Source organism: Esox lucius, chromosome 17, assembly GCF_011004845.1.
Source record: "Esox lucius isolate fEsoLuc1 chromosome 17, fEsoLuc1.pri, whole genome shotgun sequence".
In the NCBI taxonomy this organism is placed as follows: domain Eukaryota; kingdom Metazoa; phylum Chordata; class Actinopteri; order Esociformes; family Esocidae; genus Esox; species Esox lucius.
Genome location: NC_047585.1, coordinates 2,501,880 through 2,528,222, shown reverse-complemented (window position 1 = coordinate 2,528,222; position 26,343 = coordinate 2,501,880). Strand labels below are relative to the sequence as shown.

The 26,343-nt window shown below is 41.1% G+C and overlaps 1 protein-coding gene across 9 annotated transcripts in view; it reads right to left on the bottom strand.

Annotated features, from left to right (window-relative positions):
• The window catches only part of chd6 (chromodomain helicase DNA binding protein 6), a 197,865-nt gene that overhangs the window by 87,950 nt on the left and 83,572 nt on the right, over window positions 1-26,343 (bottom strand). For all 9 annotated transcript variants that reach the window (XM_029113752.2, XM_029113754.2, XM_029113753.2 and 6 more), the window contains one exon: window positions 19,071-19,220. In XM_029113752.2, coding sequence (XP_028969585.2) covers window positions 19,071-19,220 — 150 coding nt within the window. The remainder of the gene's footprint in view (window positions 1-19,070; window positions 19,221-26,343) is intronic.

Below are 26,343 nucleotides of genomic sequence, written 5' to 3'. Positions count from 1 at the left end.
GAGACAAAGATAAATCATGTCAGAACTTTTTCAATTCTTTAAAGTGATCCTATAAATCCTTTTTGACCTATAAAGTGAACAATTTAATTGAAAAACAAACTGAAATCTTTGAGGGGGAAACATTTTAAACTCGCAATAACCTAGTAGCATAAGTGTGCACACGCTTAAACTAATACTTTGTTGAAGCACTTTTAGATTTTATAACAGCAGGAGTCTATTAGCATGGCACATCTTGACGTGGCAATTTTTGCCCACTCTTCTTTGCAAAAGCTTTGATTGCGAGGACATCTCCTGGGCACAGCCCTTTTCAGATCACCCCACAGATGTTCAATTGGATTCAGGTCTGGGCTCTAGCTGGGCCATTCCAAAACGTTAATCTTTTTCTGGTGAAGCCATGCTTTTGCGGATTTGGATGTGTTCTTTGGGTCGTTGTCATGCTGAAAGGTGAACTTCCTCTTCATCTTCAGCTTTCTAACGGACGCCTGCAGGTTTTGTGCCAAAATTGCCTGGTATTTGGAACTGTTCATAATTCCCTCCACACTGAGTAAGGCCCTGGTTCCAGCTGAAAGAAAAACATCCTCAAAGCATGATGCTGCCACCACCATGCTTCACTGTGGGTATGGTGTTCTTTGGGTGATGTGCAGTGTTGTTTTTGCGGCAAACATACCTTTTGGAATTATGGCCAAAAGGTTCAACCTTGGTTTCATCAGACCATAACACATTTTCCCACATGCTTTTTGCTCTGAGATGTAACTAAGAAAATGTCAGGAAAATCCTACTAGAACAGCTTAACTTTATTTGTGATTAATCAGTCACTTAAAATGATGGCAGGTGTGTAATGATTTCTATTTAACATGAATTTTAATGTGATTGGTAAATTCTGAACACAGCCACATCCCCAGTAATAAGAGGGTGTGCACACTTACGCAATCAGGTTATTGCAAAGTTTTCATTTTTAATTTTCCCCCCTCAAAGATTTTAGTTTGTTTTTCAATTAAAAGTGTGACCTACAATGGTGTTACCTATAAATCCTTGCAGATCTAAGGAATGCATTTTAAAAATGTTCCCTGTCTCCTGCCGTTTTAAACTTGACATGAGGTCTTGGCCCATACCTGAGGAGTACCAGGCTTGAATGACCCAATGCTGTCCCTGTCCAAAGTCCTCCTGGTTGTGTTGCAGATCAAGACGATACCTGACAGTAGTTAGTGTAGGGTATATTGTGTCAGAATGGTGATTTATGGCCCTGGGGGGCGGGACTTCCATATTGATGTGACAGGTGGGCGGGACATCCGGTTTGTAGGGTGGGACTTCCGGTATGACGTATGTTAGGGTGGGACTTCCTGTATGACGTATGTTAGGGTGGGACTTCAGGTGTGACGTATGCATGTCCGGTGACTTTGTGATTTATGATTACATTGATGTGTCAGTGTTTGATGTTTTACAACGCCTGATGAGCAAACCAGACTAGTGTTATAACAGGTGGGTTATGTTTGATGATTAACAAATGGGGCTTAGGGTTCCGGAATGTTAAATTCCCAGGCAGTAAATTAGTGTTGTGTCAGCGGTAAGGTGTTTGGTGTTAAACAAAAGGGGGCCAGGGTTCCAATGCCTTGTGGTACAGATGTAAACTTCCATGTTTTGCATTGTGGTTGTAACATGGTGTTTTTCCACAAACACGGAGTTACACGTGAGAGACGTGTTTTTCTGTAAGATATAAAGAAGGGGATGGGACGGGACTTACGAGTTCGGATAGTTTTCAGCCCAATATTCATTTTAACAAGAGATGGGCTTCAAGGTTATATCTGCCCAGTAGTAATGGTCCCTAAATGACCACTAATACAAACTGTAGTATATGCAGGTTAGAAACCATCCCGTGTCTCACGGTTTGTAGTCCAACACAGCATTACAGCAAGTTAACATCGCATGAGCAATGCTTTTATTTTGAAGGAGCATCCAAGGCCCAGGGCCAACCACACATTTCGCAGGTAGATTGTGTAGCGGTTGGATTTTAAAATATTGTTATAAATAAAAACAAGTGTATGTATGAGCAATGTTGAGTTTTGTAATAAAAATGGTTAAGTCAGCATTAACTTCTAAGTTGCATTATATGGCAAAACGTTACAAAGTTACCAGCAAGGTCGCGTATAAATTTGCATGAACAACGGGGAATCGTTGACAGGTAAAGATAGGTTATTTCAGGTAATTAAAACATTCGTAAAGGCGTCTTTTGAAATTGTACAACAGAGATCAACGCAAGATTGTTTTCTACACATTGGTAGAAATGTTTAATAATAGGCAACGTTGGTTAAAAAAAAATACTATAGTATTTGTGTTAGTATGGGGTTATGCTGTCACTTCCGGGTGAAGATGTGCTGCATTCTCTTAATGAACAACTCGTGAAATCTGATTGAAATCTGATGAACTGATTAATGGCGATATGGTGACAATAGCAAGCCTTTATATGTAAGCAGATGAGTTTATCGTTAATATATACAATTCTATGACGTGATATCACGGCTGAGCCGCGAAAATTAACGAGAACGGCTGTTCTACCAGACAGGATATAGCAATATATTTGGTTGCCAAATGGCTACAAATATCAGAACTAAATAGTTAAGTTTTATCCTGAATTTGTATCATTGCAGCATGTATAGTTCTAACACAATTTGAATCTAACGTGAAGAACGATGACATGTAACCAATGACAAAGTTAAGAGGCGTGACTTGCTGGAGGAGCCCCGGCTGCGATGTGAAGACAGTAATTAAACCCCGCAGCATCCACAAAAGACAGCGGTTGTTTCAAGCGTGGAGTATATCGTTTCTGTTGTAAGTACAAGTTATTTTATTTGAAGTAATTTATTTGAATTGTGATGCAACCTTTTAAGAATTTGTAAATCAATTTTACGATTGCGCAATCCATCCATTTTTAGCTGTCTTTCATATTGCCTGTTTAAATCTCCGGTTTAGGTTGAGCGGATTTGAACACCGACCGTGTTTGGTAAACACATTTTTGGACCTCCAAATCTTGGTAAGTAGACTTTTGACATTATTGATAATCAGCTTTAATTACCTGTATACGCTTGTTAATCCTATTTGTATTTAGTTCAGGAGACCGGCATCTGCGTCAGACTGTGATCGTACACAACCTGAGCAGATACTTTGTGTAAGTTTAATTATTTACAGACATTTTTAGTCTTGTTCTAAAGTGTTATTAACAATTATGACTATGCATACTGACCCTTGGTACAACATTCTATATTCCAACAGATTGAGGACAGCCGGGTGATGATACAAAGTACATTATCACAATGGGGTCAGTTACGGACACCCTTCCTTGTGGCTGCACAGTGTGAGGGGATTTTTGTTTTCTTTCAGGCTTGAAAGCTGAAGGTAATACAGCCAACTCTTCAAAACTGCGCTGTATGTAAATGTATGTTTGAGTTAGAATATTTAAATCTGAAAAGTGGATTGTTATTTACACGTTAAACCAGAGAAATGGCGAAAGATAATGCTAACGACAGTCCAGACACGGAACAGCCAACAACCTCTACACATAATCAATCGACCACACCCCAAAATACATATGAACCAACCGCTACTTTGTTACACAGCGATGTGCACAATAATCCTCAGATACAAGGCTTGTTAACCGAGCTTAGTAGCCCCCATTTTTCACACGATCTAGTTGACACTCCTTCGAGCTCTCTGATGCAAACTCAGTGCAGTGATGGCGATGTTAGAGTTATACAGCCTAATGCGTTTGACAATGATGAATTACGACAGTTGATAAATTTACAAAATACTGGTGAAGTTGGTGATTTTGGCACATTCTACACAAGTATTATGGCAGGTTTGGATACTTTGATTGTTAGAGCCTCAGACTTTGTACAAGGGCCTGGTGATCGTCTGCAGATTGAGTTGATTGGTGAATCTCTGATAGATCCCGTACATGTGACCATGAGAGTGGAAGAATATAATGAACGCACGTTTGGTAATTTACTTGAAAGTGTTATGCAGAGTAATGCGGAGCTTATGATTGATGAATCACTAGAACTGGTGGTACAAATTGTCAAAAACCGTGAGGGTGGTGCCCCACGACGTAAAGCTCAAACATTGTTGATAGATCAGATTATCAATAAAAAAAGAAGACATTTATATGTGGCTGTGAATAATGATTCTACGTGTTTTTCTGTTTGTTTGATGGGTATGTTGAACCCGCAGTACACATATCCCGAGGCCCTGGTTAGTGGTCGTTAGCTACATAAGGGGGCTGGTTTAGCGTTAGATGAATGTGTGTCATTCACAGATATTGTTCGGTTTGAAGAAATGACAGGGTGTAAAATTGTTGTCTTTCACCGAACACGGGATGGTCACTTTACCAAGTTTCAAAACAGCAAGGAAACCCACCCTAGAACTGTCTTTATGTACTTACACGATAACCATTTCTACGGTATCATGAATCTGAAGGGTTTTCTGGGTGTGTCTTATGTTTGTGACTGGTGCTATACCGGTATCAACACACGTGGTGATCATGGTGGTAAACATAGCTGTAGTGTCTGTCTTCATGAAGATTGTCATACCCAACCCCGTAAAACAAAGTAATGCCCTTACTGTAAACGGATATGTTATTCAGATTTTTGTTATAGCCAGCATAAACGTTTGAAGCACCACAAAAGTGTGGATCGTTGGGTTAGCAGGTGTGACCAGAAGAAATACTGTGTCGATTGTGGTCGCTATTACAATGTCTGTATTACCAACTACAAAGCACACAGGTGCAGAGCTAACATGTGCCCCAATTGTAATGTGGATCTGGCTTTTGAAATGAATCATCAGTGTTTTATAAAACCTGCCAAGCCCGAGGACCCCAGTGAGCGCTACATATTTTATGATTTTGAGACAATTGCCAATCCGGTGAATGGTGTACACACTGCAAATTTTGTGTGTGCAATAAGCTTTGATAACAAGACGTGGTGTTCAGCCGGAGATGGTTGTGTCACTGCTTTTTTTCAAAAGTTTAGGCAACCGAAATATAATGACTACACATTTATAGCACACAACTCTAAAGGTTTCGATGGTTACATCTTGATGCAGTACCTTGCTAACAATGGTATTGGCACGACACTTATTGCTAATGGTAGCAAGCTCATGATTTTTACAGACAGCACATTCAATCAGAGATACATCGATAGTCATTGCTTCCTACCTATGAAGCTGTTGGCCTTGCCACGTGCTATGGGTTTTAAGGATTCGAAAAAAGGCTACTTTCCTTACAAGTTTAACATCAAGGAGAATGAGAACTATGTTGGCCCCCATCCGGAACCGCATTACTATGGTGTGAATACCATGATGGCTAAAGAAAAAGATGAGTTTCTGCAATGGTATGCAACTGTTTCCGCAGACCCCTTTGTCATGCAGGATGAAATAAAGGCATGAAGGCATAAAGGCGTGAATGATGTGGTCATCTTGAGAGAGGGTTGTATGCGCTACAGACTCGAGTTCCTGGAGTGTGGTGGTGTTGACCCATTCCGGTCAATTACGATTGCTTCGGCTCACATGAAAGTCTTTTGCAACAGATTCCTCACCAAGGACACCATTGCATTGGTCCCCTCAGACAACTACAACCGTTGTCAGAAGATATTCTCAAACAGCTCAATCCAGTGGCTTGAATATGTGGCCTCCGATAAGAATATATCAATACAGCACGCCCTGAACAGGGGTGAAGTGAAAATCGGTGCCTACTACGTTGATGGATATGCTGAACGCGATGGTTTTAGCACGGTCTATGAATTTCTATGTTGTTTCTGGCACGGTCACCCAAAGTGTCATTGTTCAACAAGCATCAATCCAATGACAAAGATTCAGTATGGGTTGATGCACCAGCAATGGTTGACAAAGCTAGAGGCTTTGAAAGAACAACACAACGTACATGTTCAATACATATGGGAGTGTGAGTGGAACCGGCTTAAAAACACATCCGCAGATGTCAAAGCTTTCTTGAAGACCTTTGGTGCTCCAGAGCGCCTTGACCCTCAGGATGCTCTTTTTGATGGTCGTACTAATGCGATTCATCTGAAGTTTACGGCTCGAGAAGGGGAGACTATTCAGTATAACGATGTCTGTAGTCTTTACCCATTCTGCAACAAGACAAAGACTTATCCGATTGGGCATCCAGACATAATCTTTCGAGATTTCAAACCACTAGACAACTACTTTGGTATTGTTAAGGCTACAGTGTGTCCACCGAAAGGCCTTTATCACCCCGTTTTACCACACAGGGTTGGCGGTAAGCTGTTCTTTCCATTGTGTAGATTATGTGCAGAGTCTGAAAACCAGGTAACTGATTGTTCACATACTGATTCAGAAAGATCTTTAACCAGTACCTGGGTTTCTATTGAGCTGGTCAAGGCTGTTGAGAAAGGTTATCGCATTGTGGAAATATTTGAAGTCTGGGATTTCACCAGGACATCAGATGATCTTTTTGCAGATTACATGAGAACATTCCTGAAGCACAAGCAGGAAGCTAGTGGCTTCCCACCATCTGTGGTTGACGATGAGGCTAAAGATCGGTATATCCGTGAATATCATGAAAAGGAGGGTGTGCAGCTTGACAAGGAAAACATTGTTGTAAACAGTGCTAGGCGATCTTTAGCTAAATTGGCAATGAATAGTCTTTGGGGTAAGATGGGTGAGCGGACTAACCTTATGAACACAATGTTAATTACAGATCCGGAGGAGTTTAGCCACTACCTTTTTTCCAGTGAAATAGATGTTGGTTATTTCTCGTTCATCTCAGACACTGTTGCGATGGTACTGTGGCGTTACACAAAACAGACACCAATCAAACCACGTAACTGCAACATTTTTATTGCCGCGTTCACAACCGCTTATGCTAGACTCGAGTTGTATTCACTCTTGGAGAAGTTGGATAGACGTGTACTCTACACAGACACTGATTCCGTGATCTTTGTCACACGCCATGGGGATTGGGTCCCCCCACTGGGCCCGTTCTTGGGTGACTTTACCGATGAGTTACCGGATGGTGACAGCATAGCTCAATTTGTTAGTGGTGGGCCAAAGACATATGGTTACAAAACCGTTAAAGGTCTGACCTGTCTCAAAGCAAAAGGCATTACGCTCAACAGCTACAACACAACCATTGTTAATTTGGAGACGCTGACACGACTGGTTGACAACTTTGTACGGGGTGAGGGCGGTGATGATGATCATGTCCTTGCTAATGCAGACACAATTGCAAGAGATAAAAGAACATTCACGTTGAAAAACCGAGTAGTGTCTAAGCGTTTCAGAGTTGTGTACAACAAGCGTGTACTGCTCCCTGATTACAGCACAAGGCCTTATAGGAACTAAACCACAGTCTAGGATGGATAGCGGTTTTGACCCCCGACTACAACACCCGTTCAGCTGTGTCATTAGTGGCCCCAGTAACTCTGGTAAAACATATTTTGTGAAGATGTTGTTGGATAATGCAGAGGTTGTATTCTCCAAAGAAATTCAAAATATCGTCTGGGTTTATTCATGTTGGCAACCGCTGTATGACGAACTGTTGAAAGTAAGGGAGATACATTTCATAGAAGGTCTACCAACATTGCTGTGTGATGACAATCTGCTACCGATTCAGAAAAACAACCTTTTAATTATTGACAATTTAATGAAAAGTGCATCAGAGAGTTTGGAGATGGAGCGAGTTTTCACACAATATTCACACCACCGGTATACCCTGGTCTTTCTCGATTCTTCATGGAGAGTTTTAAAGATGCAACACATCTGCCTTTTGGTTATTTACTTATTGACTTTAAAGCTACAACACCAGAAGACTACCGTCTGAGAACAGGGTTATTTTCAGGGGATTGGCCTGTCGTGTACGTTCCTAAGAAAGTTTGATCATGTCTAAACGCATTCATAGAAATTTACCACTTTTGAAAATGATATTTAAGGCTCCGGCAAGTCAATGAAAAGTTATTTTAGAATCAGCATCCACCGACCTCATTCTATCACTCTGTGAAATAGCGCTTAATCTAAGGCGCGGTAATATACCCTTAACCGAGTCGCAGCTCCGAAAAGTAAAGAGACAAAAAGCCAAAATTATATACATGTCTAGAAAGAACACTTCAGTTGCACGGAAAAGAAAAACCATCAACCAATCTGGAGGTTTTCTACTGCCGTTACTAAGCGTTGCAGTTCCATTCTTAACCAGTCTAATTGCATCGAGACAGGGTTAAACAACATGGAGCATGCTCAGAAAATGTTTCTGGTGCCACAACATCAGTTGGAAAAACTGCGAGAATCCAAAACGACTAGCACCGATGTAAGACAATCTGTTGAGAATGATTTGGACTCATCGATTCGCAATATACTGTTGAAGCCTGATATGGATTTACATGAGAAAGCTACAAGATACTCTGCCATTTTACAAAGATTTTTGACTGTTGTGCGCCAGGGGGAGCTTGATACAAACACCCTGACTTTAAGTCTACCCGGGTCTGAGACCGGGTCTGCTGTGGTAAACGTGACTGAGAATAAGCAAACTGTTGACTGAAATGTTGACCTTGTTGATGAAATTTTGGATAATGTGCCTGTGAAGCGTAGAAAGAATGTTGAATATATTCTTAATAGAATGCACAGACCTAAAGAATTGACTTCATGGAATTCAAATGGTGAATTCGTTTTCAAAGGAGAGATAATCAAGGGCTCGCACCTATTGGATCTTGTTAAAAGTGTGACAGCTACCAATAAAATTGCTGACGATAGAAGACCGTTGGGGTGGGGTGTGTTTTTAGAGGCCATGGCATGTCTCAACATGCCTTTTACAACTATTCCAAATGCGCATGTAAGACGTAAAATGAATTTGTATAAACAAAAGTCTGGTGACACAATGGATGATTTAGCCACACCACCAGCAACTGGTTTTCAAACAACCAAAGCTTTCTTTGAACCTCATACCACGGACCCCGCAAAATGGCTTCCATTTTAACGTGTTTTTATTTTATTTGTGATACATTGTATGTTTGTTTTATCCTGAATAAATGTTGTATGAAAAATAATATGTAAACATTGATGTGGTTTTACAAATGTTTTTATTTTTGAATAATAAAGTTGACATACACGTGATTGGCTTTTCTATTTCTTCAACAACCATGGCACAAATTAAACGTTTCACAAGATTGAGCATGTTGTATGCAATTAAACATTTGCTTATCACGCTTACTCTGGTACATCTTAGCTACAAACTTTGAGACTAGGGCATCATTTACTCGTAAATCATCAGCATAAAAAGACATAAAATCTTTATAACTCAGACCTTTTGTCATTAGAAAGAGAAAGAACAAACAATGCTGTCCACACGTGGTTGAAACCAGGTCCTGTACTTGTTTTGAACTGTATTCCACATTCTCACAGGTTTTCAGAAAGGCCTTGATTGACTTGGGAAAATATGTAAAATCCGGGGGGTTTCCAAAACTGTCATAAAACCTTCCAATGCCATCATCCGTTATGTAAATAGCCAGCCAGTGATCCCCAGGTTGATTGCTTGGGTGTGTATTAACAATCATCATTGATGCAACATCTCGGACAGGCACCCTAGGTAGTTGGTCACTTGCCAGCACACCACAGAAAAATTTCCTAGATGAAAATTGGTTCACCACACTGGTCAACTCTGCGGTATTCATTTCCACACAGTTCTCCTAATAGTAGTCAACCATGACTTGTCGCCGGTTTGACACTTCGATAATGGAGTCAAAGATTGAATAAACAACTAAATTAATTGTGTGGGGTAGTGGTTGTCTGAACCTCATCTCAAGTCGTACATTCCCTGACTTGATCAAGGATATGTGCTGACCACATTCCTCGTCTGGCGCGCAGTTGAATGCATAAAGGGCATAGCTGTGTAAGAAGTCCGACCTGTCAATAGCAAAGGCTTGGTCCTTTAGGTGTTTTCCTGAAGCTAAGGCCAATTGGTAAAATTCACGCACTGCTGACCCTGTTGTGTAATTTGGTTGGAATGGTTTGCTAGGAAATTGCTGACCATCTACATACATAGCCATAAACTCCAAATTATAATGTTTGAAATTAAATGGATTCTTTGAATAACTTCCGGTAAAACTGTCATTGTCCACCAATCCGATTACAATACATTTTGGCAGAGGTCCTAAAAATAGGTTTTCCTGGTTACAAACACGACCCCCAGCCGGTAAACTAAATGTCTTCATACACACTCTTTCAATTGGGTACTTGGCATTGGTTGAGAGTAGCGCTTGAGCGTGTCCAAGTTTCACGGCTGGCGAAACAGACACTTTCTTGACAAATAGTGATGCTGATAGTATATGCAAACGATAACGCACATCCCCGACCCCCATAAAGCAGAACTCATCTTTACCACGCACCATCCTAACCTTTATGTCAACGCCGTTTAACATAAGTTTCTCTTGAAAGAAGATATCGCTATGAACAGTGCCGATCATTTCAAATGTTGTGCTATCCGCCGAATCCATGTGACCTGCGGCATCCTTGTAAAACAACCCAGCTGAAAACTGTGTCTTTAATGTATCACATCCATAATTCAGAATGCTCTCTATAACGGCTCTGTAGGGGTAAGTGTTGCTACTCTGGCTAATTAAACGATCACCCAAGGAGACATCCACTTGTGAAAATAGGGTGGCTATCGGATAGTTGATAACCCCAACACGTGCTCCGGCATCAATATTAGTTCCGTCCGGTTTAGTGACTTTTACACGTAGGTACAGTCAAGTATTGTTTAGATCAACGTAGTCTTCGCCATTCCCGGCAATAAAGAACTCCAGAGGGGCTACGTCTGATATTGCTGATAGGGTCGGGATTTCAATGTATGTATTTTTCTCAATAGATGTCAGTGTGAAAGGAACTGTGAATAAATCCAACTCTGTCTTCATACATTCGCCAGACATACGGTGTAGGAGTGCCATCTCTCTAAAATATATTCTTAATCGGATTTGTCGTGTTCCCTTTGAGTGTCCTCCGGGGTGTATGTCCTCTTTTAACCTTGACTCTTGTTTTTGTCTCATTCTTGCGTTATTTACTCTTGGGTAGGCTCCGCCTACCAGGTGGTCTCTTTCTAACACCTCGAGACCTAACCATTAATCCAGAACCATCCTGCTGTTTTGTTTGTCGTGACATAACACTGTTGACAACATCGCCGACTATATTCCTAGCCGCACTCTTCAGATGTGGTTTTGCTAAGGAGAACCCGCGCTTCAACAAAGGTATTGCCATCTGGAAAAGCCCTCGGAAAAGGCCCCCTAGACCGGCCCCATACATTGCTGAGCTACCATGATACTCTGGTAAACCGTTACCGGCCTGTGTTGTGTAGTATTCAACATACCTTTGAGGATCATCATAGAGCTTGTGCGGCTGCATCTTAAACTCTAAAAGATTGTTTGACGGGTCTGAAGTGTAATTTTGCAATCACCTTCCCCACTACAAATGAAACCAGCTGGTTTTGATCTGATTTTACTTCAATACAGATCTCATCAAATTGTCTCTTACTAAGAGGTACGTAGTGTGGCTTGTCGTACGTCACTGTGACAACTTCATTCTTTCTCCCTGTAATATGTACAGTTCGCAGCAGTGGTACATGACTGTCACCAACACATTGATAATCAATTATATCTGTGTAGATGTATAGGGTGTTAAACCCCGCCAGAATATCTGTGGGGTATGATCCGTACCATGTGGCTGACCACCACTCGCCTGGTTTTAACCCCAATATCTGTTCCAGTTTTGCGCTAAATTTCAAACTAAACTGGGGCTCACCTTTTAGAAACACTATTTTTAAATTCATCGTACCCCACCGATAAACCATGTGTTTTTATATGACTGTTGAGCTCTATCACTAGTTTTAATATGCTGCTGTAATAACCGGTGTCGAGTTCATATTTCCAAGTTTTGTCGTTTTTCAAGCCAAGTAGTTCAAATGCGTTTTCGCCCCGTGTAAAAGTTTTCCACGTATGCGGGTATTGGAACTCTATCAAAGATACTTCCCAATCGCCTTTCAAATCTATACCTTTGGCAAATTTAGTGGTATAGCACAAACTCGTGTTGCTTGGATAGACATGTCTCGATGAGTTACTGGGCAGCGTTATGTAGAAGCCACCGTCACCCATGCTGATCGCAGTCAATGTAAATGACGTGATCCTGTAAATCCTGGAGTTTTATCCAGTTTCTAGGTCAACCACTTGTTCCGATGGTATCCAGCTGTTGATTTTCTCAGGCCAACCAAGCCACTTCACAAGACACATTTTCCTCCCTTTCTGTACTTTTTCATTCAAAACTGCTTCCACTTTAAAAGTTTTATCCTTGGCCACGATTATTTTCAGCAATTCCTGTTCATAAAAGGTCCCAACTATCACATCACCATCGTAATCTTTTATTCTATATACAGGAGGTACCCGAGGAATGCATTCTGTTATTGTAAAATATTCATCTGTGTACCCTTTTTCATAGCCTTTTGTAAACGCACCTCTCAGCTTTGAGAGTCTCACAGTATCCCCAACCTGGAACTTGTAGCTTTGATTACCATTTCTCGTTAATGTTGTGCCATACAGGTTCTTGAGAACTAATCTAACATTTTCTTCACAAACGTCAGCAGGCTTCATCTTAATAGACCGATGGTAGCTATGGTTGTACCCACAAACTAAATCTTGAATAACCTCAACATAGCGGTGAGTGTTGGCTGCTGTCAGATACCTCCACATTCGTGATTTAATTGTTTTATTAAACCTCTCAACGATACTCGCTTTGACATCATTTCCTGTAGCAAAATGTTTTATGTTGTACTTCTTCATCAACATTTCAAAATGTGAATTAAAAAACTCCTTCCCCTTGTCCGTTTGGACTTTTTGTGGTGTTCTTCCTTCTTTTAATATGTCTTCAAATGCTCGCTTTACCTCTATAGCGCTTTTATTTCTCAGCACGCGAATCCATGCATATTTGCTTAATACATCTATGCATGTTAACATAAATTTCATGTTATCGTTTTCCACACTGTAAGCACTCATGTCAACCAAATCCAGCTGAAATTGTGAATTTATATCATGAACAATAACTCTATTTCTTTTAAAATGTATAGCTACAGGCCTGTGTAGCGTGTATGTATCCTGGGCGAGCAGCCAGTCATCGGCCTCACCATTTTTGAGGATCTCCCCGGTTTTTTCCAAGTATGCTCTTTTCAAACCCTCTCTACCCACATAAGCACCAGGGTTTGCCGGGTCATAGTAAATACTTTTCATAACCTGTTCAGACATCGTAGAGTGTTCGAGCAATAATGAGAATTAATACATGTTTAACAATGTTTTATTTGAGTTTTCGAAATTACACAACCAATATATTCAGAAAAGTTACACAAACATTCAGATTTCTCATAGTCTTTGTTTATATACATGTTAACATGAGAACTGAAGCTACCCTAGCCTTAGACTACAGACTCTTTGCTTTCATCAAACCATGACCCCGCTGCGTCGCATACAACATCCTCATTAAATTTATCCATGTACTCATCCCTGTTCTCACTCAGTCTCTGTGTGATGTTCGGCTCCAACTTGAGCTTGTGCAGAAAGTTCTCAGCAGCCTCGTGAACATCAGTCATCGGTGTGTGAAAACCAGATGCGTTCAAAGCCTTGACCAACACATGTTTCAGTCGCGCTGTTAAAACTGTCGCCACAATGTCATCATAATGGGCCTCAAAAAAATACTCAGGCGTTTCGAGACATGAATGTCTTGTCTGGCTCGGGTGGTCCACTTCGCATCCGATGCATGCTTTGTGTAGAATAGCCCCAACAACGTTTTCCAGAATCATACCCATTGTTGCTTTGATGATCTTTAAAATTTTTGGTGCAAGTTGTTTGTCCATTTTGTGATAACTCTTGTTAGCATTTGAAAGGTATGACAGGTTAAGAGGACCTAGTTGATCACCAACCCTGTCAATCCAATGGTAGTTTCTTGTTGGGTATGCCGGTGGAATCGAGCTGTCTGGGTCGGGGGTTCCGTAGAAGGCTTCAGCGTCACACAGCCAGTCCTCAGCCTTGGGTTCTTCAATCACCGCTTGGTTGTAATCTTGAGACATGTTTCGTAAATTCTTCAGACTGCTTGAATGTCACCGACGGTCTGTCGGTTTTTATGCTGTGTTGATGAAGGTGTTGGCTTAAGGCGGGGCTTCGGGGTCTTAGGTCAGTCGATCAGTCCGCAGTCACAAACTAACGCCGATATTTTCCGGAAATAACTCCAATCTGACAGAGTCATACTCTTTCAGCCCCTCGACAACTTTAAACAGTACATCTACTGTATTATGTGGGCCTTGTTTTGGCCCCAAATAAAACACTTTTCGAAAGGTGGCCCATAAAATGGCATTAAAAACCATTTGATCAGTCACACCAGCCTTAAACACTTGGCCTTCGGGTAATTCATAAAATGCAACCTCCGGTTGCTCTGGGTTGAAGATGTTTCCCCGATCCGACCATCGTCCAATTTCCACTCCTGTGCCACCATATCCGGGTGTAATTGATGGATTCGGGTTAAACTCTGCATCGGTTTCTTCGGGGCTGGCATGTTGATTGCATCTCTGCGGTCCATTTGCAATTTCTTACCAAATCGCTGAGCTGCGTTTAAGCTGTTAGCTTTCACCTGTGTTTCACCCAAAACATTGATAGCAGCACAATCCTCCATGTTATGTAATGTGTAGGTAAGTTCGCTCAGGCAAGACTGAATGACCAACCCCGATGTCGGCGTGGTTTAAATACACATACCACGCCAGTCAACCCATAAAACATGAAAGGTTAACAAACACCGTTTGTATGCCAGCTGTTGCAACACTTGTCAGAAGATAAAACACCATTTCCTGTACACCAAACAACTTGCCGCTGACACAACACTTATTTACTGCCTAGGAATTTAACATTCCGGAACCCTAAGCCCCATTTGTTAATCATCAAACATAACCCACCTGTTATAACACCAGTCTGGTTTGCTCATCAAGCGTTGTAAAACATCAAACACTGACACATCAATGTAATCATAAATAACAAAGTCACCGGACATGCATACGTCACTCCTGAAGTCCCACCCTAACATACATCATACCGGAAGTCCCACCCTAACATACGTCATACAGGAAGTCCCACCCTAACATACGTCATACCAGAAGTCCCACCCATGCAAACCGGATGTCCCGCCCACCTGTCACATCAATATGGAAGTCCCGCCCCCCAGGGCCATAAATCACCATTCTGACACAATATACCCTACACTAACTACTCCTGACGATTTCAGCTGCCACTGTGATCATTGCACTTGTGTGCCTTAGGCAGGCCAAAATAAAAGGTCACTCTAAAATGTGCAGTTTCACTGTATTGTGGGGGTCCGAGGGGGTCCAAAAACCAGTCTATCTGGTGTGACCACCATTTGCCTCATGCAGTGCAACACATCTCCTTCACATAGAGTTGATCAGGTTGTTGATTGTGGCCTGTGGAATGGTGGTCCACTCCTCTTCAATGGCTGTGCGAAGTTGCTGGATATAGGCTCTGTGCACCAGCGTAGTGATGAACTTCCACTTTTGTCTAGAAGTTGGCATTGCAGTTTCCGGTTTACCTCCTGTCCTCATCCGCATTAGTAAACACCTAAACTCTCAACAAGATGAGTGATGCTGTTGTATGGAAAAAAAAAGAAATATAATGTACGTGACTCATTTAAGTTTCAAGGTACTGTGGGTGGGTCTAAAGAGCACTGTTGTGTGCCACTTTGCTCGGCTTCAGGACATGCTGGTGTAGAGGCAATAATCTCAAAATTTATAATTTTTCAATTTCGTCAAGTGGGGCATCATTTTAATCAGGAGAATGTCCTCATTTTAAAATATGGCTTGCGCCATTCAATGACTTCAAACGCTAGACTAGAAATAGTCAGAAAAGGCGATTTTGTATATACTTCCACGTAACGCAGGTTTAAGCGCAATTAATACCATATAGGACCAGATGTTTACTTCCTATGCCAGTTGTTATTTTTCTGTTTCATTGTGAAATGAGGTTACAGTAGTAAAATAAAAGAGGAGACCTGTTTTGGCGCTTTTTTGAGGCTATGGAATTTTAAGCTTAATTTAGGTTAGAAGAGGCTGAATGAAGGTTTGTTTCAATTCATTTGCTAGGGGGACACGCTAGCGTTCCAGGTCAGCCAGCATTCTTTTGCCGTTTTTGAGGCTAGGGTGAATTTTTATGCGTTCTATTGTCCTGCCTAATACTACACTAAAAAGGAACACGTCGCTAACTAGCTTAGCCGATAGCCGGCCGGCACACCACAGTAAACTACTTACCCTCGTAGTTGTGCAGATAACTCGAATCCCTTGTCCCGCTTGCTTGTTGGAGCAGGGGACCAGGCATCAACGATTCGATGGACATCACTAATGCTTATTTTAGGTAGGTCTTGCAGACATCTACTAAAAACTGACATTTTGGGCGACGCGGGTGATCCCCTTAAGTAAATCGGATATGCCGACTTCTGGCTTAAGCAGAAGTTCATAACTACGCTTGTGCACAGAGCCTATTGGCAGGACCTGGAACACGCTGTCGTACACGCTGATCCAGAGCATCCCAAACATGACCCCGATGAGGATGACGAGCATGCAGATGATCTTCTCTGAGACGGTTTCTGACAGTTTGTGCAGAAATTATTTGGTTCTGCAAAACTGATTGATGCAACAGCTGTCCAGGTGGCTGGAAGTGAAGATGCTAGATGTTGAGGTCCTGGGCTGGTTACACATGGTCTGCTGTTGTGAGGCCGGTTGGATGTACTGCCAAATTCTCTGAAACGCCTTTGGAGATGGCTTATGGTAGAGAAATGAACATTCAATTCAAGGGCAACAACTCTAGTGGACATTCCTGCAGTCAACATGCCAATTGCACGCTCCCTCAAAACCTGCGACATCTGTGGCATTGTGCTGTGTGATGGACGCTGATTAGACAACGTGATGCACATTTTAGAGTGGGCTTTTATAGTGGCCAGCCTAAGACACACCTGTGCAATAATCACGTTGTCTAATCAGCGTCTTGATATGCCACACCTGTTAGGTGGATGGATAACCTTAGTAAAGGAGAAGTGCTCACTAAAACAGATTTAGACAGATTTGTGAACAATATTTGAGAGAAATAGGCCTATTGTGTACATAGAGAAAGTCATAGATCTTTGAGTTCAGCTCATGATAAATGGGGGCAAAAACAAAAGTGTTGCATTTATAACAAAATTATAAACACAACACTTTTGTATGATTTTTAAGTAATTAATTTGCATTTTATTGCATGACATAAGTATTTGATACATCAGAAAAGCATATTTGGTACAGAAACAACTGTTTGCAATTACAGAGATCATACGTTTGCTGTAGTTCTTGACCAGGTTTGCACACACTGCAGCAGGGATTTTGGCCCCATACAGACCTTCTCTAGATCCTTCAGGTTTCGGGGCTGTCGCTGGTCAATACGGACTTTCAGCTCCCACCAAAGATTTTCCATTGGGTTCAGGTCTGGAGACTGGCTAGGCCACTCCAGGACCTTGAGATGCTTCTTACGGAGCCACTCCTTAGTTGCCCTGGCTGTGTGTTTCGGGTCGTTGTCATGTTGGAAGACCCAGCCATGACCCATCTTCATGCTCTTACTGAGGGAAGGAGGTTGTTGGCCAAGATCTTGCAATACATGGCCCCATCCATCCTCCCCTCAATACGGTGCAGTCGTCCTGTCCCCTTTGCAGAAAAGCATCCCCAAAGAATGATGTTTCCACCTCCATGCTTCACGGTTGGGACAGTGTTCTTGGGGTTGTACTCATCCTTCTTCTTCCTCCAAACACGGCGAGTGGAGTTTAGACCAAAAAGCTATATTTTGTCTCATCAGACCACATGACCTTCTCCCATTCCTCCTCTGGATCATCCAGATGGTCATTGGCAAACTTCAGACGAGCATGGACATGCGCTGGCTTGAGCAGGGGGACCTTGCGTGCACTGCAGGATTTTAATCCATGACGGCGTAGTGTGTTACTAATGGTTTTCTTTGAGACTGTGGTCCCAGCTCTCTTCAGGTCATTGACCAGGTACTGCCGTGTAGTTCTGGGCTGATCCCTCACCTTCCTCATGATCATTGATGCCCCACAAGGTGAGATCTTGCATGGAGCCCCAGACCGAAGGAGATTGACCGTCATCTTGAACTTCTTCCATTTTCTAATAATTGCGCCAAAATTTGTTGTCTTCTCACCAAGCTGCTTGCCTATTGTCCTGTAGCCCATCCCAGCCTTGTGCAGGTCTACAATTTTATCCCTGATGTCCTTACACAGCTCTCTGGTCTTGGCCATGGTGGAGAACAGCTTCTAAAAGAAAAACTAACAGGTCTCTGAGAGCCGGAATTCTTATTGGTTGGTAGGTGATCAAATACTTATGTCATGCAATAAAATGCAAATTAATTATTTAAAAATCATACAATGTGATTTTCTGGATTTTCTTAGATTCCGTCTCTCACAGTTGAATATACCTATGATAAAAATGACAGACCTCTACATGCTTTGTAAGTGGGAAAACATGCAAAACCGCCAGTGTATATCAAATACTTGTTCTCTATATCTTTTTTTTTTTTAAATAACTTGAGTAATCATCAGAATAATTAACAGAATGTTCAATTACCAAAATAGCCATTAGTGACTGCCCTTGAATCTGCCTTGGTAATACATGTTTACAGTTTAATAATTGATCTACCATTACTGCAGAAAATGATGTGCTATCAATGACTACACTAATAATAACAAGAAAACAATCTAATGGCCAGTTGGGTTGTTCCCCAGCCTTTGTGTATTTTGGTACCTGTGCCCTTTTTCAGACATTTGTGTATACAAGGAAAGACAATTTCTTTCTTAAAGTGTGACATTCTACAAATATTTCAACATATCATATCGAACACTCACATAGTACCAATAAAGCCTACTATAATATTAGTATGAGGATCTGGTCATTGCCAAAGACAAAGAAACATAAGAAGAGAACATGAAGATATGGTTACCTCAGCCTGCCAGGCGAGAGTGGCAGCATTGAGGGCAGGGATACGGCCCGTCCCAAGCACAGCGATGGTCTCCCCATCGTCATCCACCACCTTGAAGTCCAGGTCCTCGTTGTACTTTCTGCGTTTCACCTGTCTCCCCGAGCGGCGCTTCTACCAGAGAGATTATGGTTTTGGAAGAGAGATTTGGGTACAGTAAACCAACCTTCCTTTCACTAAGTGATTTCAGCTCAATAAGCAGTATAAATAGATATTTACTCTTTACTGATTGAAATGTTTCCCTGAAAGACTAAATCTAAGAATATAGTATAGGTGCAGCTAATCTAACATTTATTCATGGTACTTTATTTGTATCAGTTCACAAAAAATTTTATCACACAGGATGAGTTCCGTTCTGTTAACTGCACTGGATAAGAGCAATCAGCTAAATGACCAAAATTGAAAATGTCAACAGAATAGACGTGTAAGGATAGGACAACATTTACTATGTGGAGGACCTGCCCCATAACACATTGGTGGAAACATTTTGAGGTACTAGAAATGGTAATAGTCATTATCTTTATTACATCTGTGCTTGTACTTTGATTATTTAACTTGCATGTTAATACACTTATTTAAAATGTTTTACTGATGGTTGTGTTTAGACCCAGTCTGGTCATCATAGAAGAAGACCATTTCTGTGTTTGTCTGTAGACACTATAACCTTATTTTTTGTTATGGGTAACTGGGCCACTTGTTTAGTTCACTATCTATTTCATTAAATTCAACAAAATAAAATACAATTATTACAACAAACCCCTCAAATCTATCAAACATATAGAATCAAATAAAATGTATGTCAAAATGTTCTAATTATCATAGTGAGGGAAGTGTAATATCTGGCTACCTGACCAACATAGGTTGAGCAACGGGATAGGCCTATCTGGTTCCAATGATTGTGGTCATAATGCTTCTTTTGTATTGTCATAAACTGTGTTTTGTCAGTTCAAGTAGGCTGACAATATTTAGTTATTTATTCAAAATAAAATGACAGGAGGGTCAATGCACATGACTTTCTATAGCACATAAAATCTACACTAACATCAACTGCATTACTAGCATGGTATCCTTTTATCTAAAGGACCACCAGATGCCCCTCTGATCTACTTTCGCTGTAATTTATACTTAAATATCTGGCCACTTCAAAAATAAAACTATTATAGTGTTACATCTGCCCTATTGTCCATGTCCACTTAAGTAGATAATGTCCTACCCAATACAATAGTAACCAAAAAACAACCAATTAATCTATTCTTTAAATATTAACATGTTACATATTTGAAAAATATAAAATCACTCATCCATGTTTATAATGACAGTCAATATTATTGTTGTCTATTTTCATTGTTATACTATGTTCTTGTTAAATTGACTTGCATTAAAAATGCCTTGACGCCACATCATTTATCCCCCTCTCTCAACTTCCTTCAGCTGTAGGGTACTTGGCTATGCTGCTTGTATTGAAAACAAGAAACCAGGGAAGCCTAGTTCAGCCGGCCTGCAATAAAATCGTGGCTGTCCTCTCGAGAATCAAACACAGGTTGCCACGTGAAAGGCATTGTCGTTAACCACTATGCCACTGAACTGCACACATCCCAGGCATTAGTATAGCATCTTCGCATTATATTATTTTCACTCATTAAAATCACACCAAGTTTGAATATTTTGTTAGACACTGTTAACAACCGTTAAACGAAGTAATGTTTCTTATTAAGTTTACCTCCAAGAAAAATAGTATCTATGTACTGTATGACTTTTGCCACTGGCTGTTTTAAAAGCTTATTAGCAATTAATAGGTCGCTAGACGCCATTAAGCATTGTGTTAAACAGAGTTACGTTTATTAATAAGTTTACCTCCACCACACATAGCATCTATGAACTTAATGGCTTTTGCCACTGTCAGTTTTAACCGCTTATTAGCCATTCGTGAATGACATTGATACAATAACTACTGTATCAATATAGGTGACGATAACTTTTTCGTCAAGTGAAAAAACAAGAGAATCGTGTAGCCAGAAAGGTTTTTGTCTATCCTGAAAAACTCCTCTTTTGCCACTGGCCGTTTTAACAGCAAATTAGCCATTTGTGAATGACATAGATACAGTATCTATCAATATAGGTGACGATAACTAGTGACGGCCATTCAAGGCTTCATTCACGTTATAGTAGCAGTAAGATATTATGCTGGCAGCACTCAGATTTTCTTGATCACAATAAAAGCCATAATTGAAATAAGGCAATATAGTTAATCTAGTCTGTGAAAAAGAACAGACAAGAATAACATTGGAACGGCCATTAAACATAAAATGTACAGACAAGATTGTTAACTATTTCGCCTTATATGTTTCAATGATTGCTTTTATTTTGAAAAAGAAAATCTGAGTTAGCACTGCTAGCATAATATCCTGCTGCTAGAAGAACAGTAATGAAGCCTCGAATGGCCATCACTAACTTTTTTGTCAAGGGAAAAGACGAGAGAATCATGAAGCCAGGGAATTGTTCGCCTATCCTGAACAAATCCTAATATCCACCAGAACCATTTAATTTTAGGCCTCCTATTACATAGCTACGTAAATTTGTAGCTAGCCAGGTTATTTCTGTTTTGACTTACGGGAGGCGAACGCGGGACCTGTTGTTCAGAAGCCTGTGTCTCTAACCACTACACTATTTAACAAGGGGTAGTCAGTCAGTCAATCAGTAAGTGACATTCGCTCTTCTTAGCCGGCTCCACTTACACGGTCCGGCAAAAATCTGAGATTCTACAAGACGTCATCTAAAACGTTAACACGTTATGTATATTTGATGTTGTTTAGGCGTTATTACGTTTTATTTAAAAATGTTGACATGATTGAGTGTAAAAGAAAACTAGGATCCACTTGTTTTTCTGACGTTACTCATCTCCCCGACGTCAGGACGGGTAAGGTCCTGTATACAAGGTTGCCAGATCATTGATAGTAAATCGTGTAATCCACTGAAACGCCATATCTTCTATACAACTCTGTTAATCGACCCACCCGAACCCATTAAAAATAGCCCAATTTCAGGGGAAACCTACCCATTTGGCAACACTGCCAATATGAAACAAGTTTCCTCTTATGGTCACATTCGCTGCAGTATATCGCTGGTAGGCTATTTAGTGAATGAACGCAGTTTTTTTCCCCTCCATGCTGTGGAATCTGTGTGAATGTACGTTTCATTGGAAGTGAATGTGCTTAGATATTGAGAACAACAGAAACATCTCTGTTTAGATTGTGCTGTGATAACCACAGGAATGTTTACATTGACCATTTGGCATGGGGGTTACTTTCTTGGAAACCTGATCTTTGCTAGGTAGACACGCTTTAATGTGTATATCAGCTTGTAACTACAATTACAGTGAGAAGATAATGGAACATTCACCGAATGACATCTGTGCTGCAATTTTCCAATAAACTTCAGCAAACTTCTCCCTCGATTTGATACGGGTTCTACATAATTTGACCAATGTACATAGCCGCCAATTTCTAACACTTTGGTGCTTTGAGCTGTATGGTTGGAGATTTAGATTCTACCAAAAATACAGTTTTTTGTTGTCCTGAGACGAAGCTGGCTGTGCGCACCCACAAGGGAGTCAGTCTTTGTTATGAGTCTGAAATCCACCTAATTTAACGAACAAATCGAGTAATACAAGAGCACAGGTAGTGATAGGAGACCTAGTTACTCCCTGACTAGGCCACGAATTGCAATTGTGTACAATATCTGTAGGGGTGGATAAATTGGAGAGAAGACATGGTTAGTCCCTGACTAGGCCACAAATAAAATTGTGCAAAAATCCCCAGAGGTGGATAAATTGTAGAAGCGCTGAACTGTATTTCGTTGACAATGTTAATTGGTTTAGGCGATTATGCAGTGACTCGTACAAGTAAAATATAATGCAGTCCAGTTGTACAAATATGACGGGAAGTGGAGTGAAGCCTCTGGTATGACGCGTTCATATTTAAATAGCATGGCGCGAATAGGACACCATCAAGAACGAAAAGGATAATTAACAAAGATGCCTGGAGTCGAAATAAACAGAAAGAAAAAGAAAGTTAAGATGGCCAAGAAAGGACAACAGTCGAAAGGAGGGAAAAGAGACAATCGAAATGGACAAAGATTATGTTAAAAATGTTTATTTCCTAATATGTATTGTACCAAACCATTAAATGAAGCTGGAACTTATCAAGGACACCTGATCACCTTCCTCGGTAACAGCCAAGCTTATTTAATTGAATATTACATGTAGTTTGAGAAGCACTTGGATGTTATATAGCATGGTTTAATAGGCTTTCGAAATAGCCTGTTTTCTGTCATGCTTGAACATGTTTTAATAGGTATTCAGGTATATGTTTTGTTGTGCTTTGTCATGTGTACTTACGTAATTTTGAATCAAATGTACTTATTGCATTGATGATAATGTTTAAAACAGTAAGGCCTCAAGGGGGGTCTCATGACAATGTAGGTAGTCCTTAACCAAGGCCCACCACGTGGTACCCGACTGTTGCGTGCTGAGCTGTTCGTTAGCACAAATGGGTACATCTGAAACCTAGTGATTAATTGGAAATTGGTACAATGATTTTCTAATCTAGTAAAATAGTCTCATGATTGTCTTACAAAAGGTTAAAGTATTGTGTTTCTCTTTCCTTATACAAGTGTCAGAATGAAGAATCCACATGGTGTTAGTCTTTAACGTTAAGTAGACACGCTGTGTCCCATGAAGAATTTGAATCCAATATAGTCAAAGCCTATAAAAGAGGGTAAAACAGCTAAAGCGAGTTTACTCCCCACAATAAAATAAGATGTATTTTAAATGCTGAATTGAGTTTGGTTAAATTATATAGTTTATTTTATTTATAAAAATAACTTTTCTGTCTACATCGCCATTCTTAAGAGTTCTCTTAATTTCCACCCTAATGTTGAGTTGCTGTGTAGGTAATGAAAAGCAAATTTTTACAGACAGCAAACACATTAGATGGGTTGGACACTAAATCAAAATCTTCAGTTAAGAAAAGATGTGGGCTAAATTGAAAGGATAGTGTTGAGGACCATGTCAGAATTTCTATGTGTGGGAATTTACATTTCATATACAGGTGCTGGTCATTAAATTTGAATATCATCAAAAAGTGAAACTTGTATAATTTATACATTCATTCCACACAGACTGATATATTTCAAGTGTTTATTTCTTTTAATTTTGATGATTATAACCGACAACTAATGAAAATCCCTAATTCAGTATCTCTGAAAATTAGAATATCACTTAAGACCAATACAAAAAAATAATTTTTAGAAATGTTGGCCAACTGAAAAGTATGAACATGAACAGCACTCAATACTTAGTTGGGGCTCCTTTTGCCTGAATTACTGCAGCAATGCGGCGTGGCATGGAGTCGATCGGTATGTGCACTGCTCAGGTGTTATGAGAGCCCAGGTTGCTCTGATAGTGGCCTTCAGCACTTCTGCATTGTTGGGCCTGGCGTATCGCATCTTCCTCTTCACAATACCCCATAGATTTTCTATAGGGTTAAGGTCAGGCGAGTTTGCTGGCCAATTAAGAACAGGGATACCATGGTCCTTAAACCAGGTACTGGTAGCTTTGGCACTGTGTGCAGGTGCCAAGTCCTGTTGGAAAATGAAATCTGCATCTCCATTAAGTTGGTCAGCAGCAGGAAGCATGAAGTGCTCTAAAAATTCCTGGTAGACAGCTGCATTGACCTTGGACCTCAGAAAACACAGTGGACCAACACCAGCAGATGACATGGCACCCCAAACCATCACTGACTGTGGAAACTTTACAATGGACTTCAAGCAACATGGATTCTGTGCCTCTTCTCACTTCCTCCAGACTCTGGGGCCTTGATTTCCAAAGGAAATGCAAAATTTACTTTCATCAGAGAAAATAACTCAACAGCAGTCCAGTCCATTTTGTCTTTAGCCCAGGCAATACGCTTCTGACGCTGTGTCTTGTTCAAGAGTGGCTTGACACAAGGAATGCGACAGCTGAAACCCATGTCTTGCATACGTCTGTGCGTGGTGGTTCTTGAAGCACTGACTCCAGCTGCAGTCCACTTTTTGTGAAGTTCCCACATATTTTTGAATGGGTTTTGCTCACAATCCTCTCCAGGGTGCGGTTATCCCTATTGCTTGTACACTTTTTCTACCACATCTTTTCCTTCCCTTCGCCTCTTTATTAATGTGGTTGGACACAGAGGGCTGTGAACAGCCAGCCTCTTTAGCTATGACCTTTTGTGTCTTGTCCTCCTTGTGCAAGGTGTCAATGGTCGTCTTTTGGACAGCTGTCAAGTCAGCAGTCTTCCCCATGATTATGTTGCCTACAGAACTAGACTGAGAGACCATTTAAAGGCCTTTGCAGGTGTTTTGAGTTAATTAGCTGATTGTGGCACCAGGTTTCTTCAATATTGAACCTTTTTACAATATACAAATTTTCTGAGATACTGAATTTGGGGTTTTCATTAGTTGTCAGTTATAATCATCAAAATTTAAAGAAATAAACGCTTGAAATATATCAGTCTGTGTGGAATGAATGTATACATTATACAAGTAGAACCTCGGATTCAGGAGGAACAGTGTGGTTTTCGTCCGGGCCGTGGAACACTGGACCAGCTCTATACCTTCTACGGGGTGTTGGAGGTTTCATGGGAGTTTGCCCAACCAGTCCACATGTGTTTTGTGGATTTGGAGAAGGCATTCGACTGAGGTCCCTCGCGGCGTCCTGTGGAGGGTGCTTCGGGAATATGGGGTCCTGGGTCCTTTGCTAAGGGCTGTCAGGTCCCTATACGACCGAAGCAGGAGCTTGGTCCGCATTGCCGGCAGTAAGTCAGACTTGTTCCCAGTGCATGTTGGACTCCGGGCAGGGCTGCCCTTTGTCGCCGGTTCTGTCCATCATTTTTATGGACGGAATTTCTAGGCGCAGCCAGGGGCCGGAGGGTGCGCTGGGACGGTTTGAGCGGTGGGGATGAGAATTAGTACCTCCAAATCCGAGGCCATGGTCCTCAGTCGGAAAAGGGTGGCTTGCCCACTTCAGGTTGGTGGAGAGTGCTTGCCTCAAGTGGAGGAGTTTAAGTATCTAGGGGTCTTGTTCACGAGTGAGGGAAGGATGGAACGGGAGATTGACAGACGGATCGGTGCAGCTTCTGCAGTAATGCGGTCGATGTATCAGTCTGTCGTGGTGAAGAAAGAGCTGAGCCGCAAGGCGAAG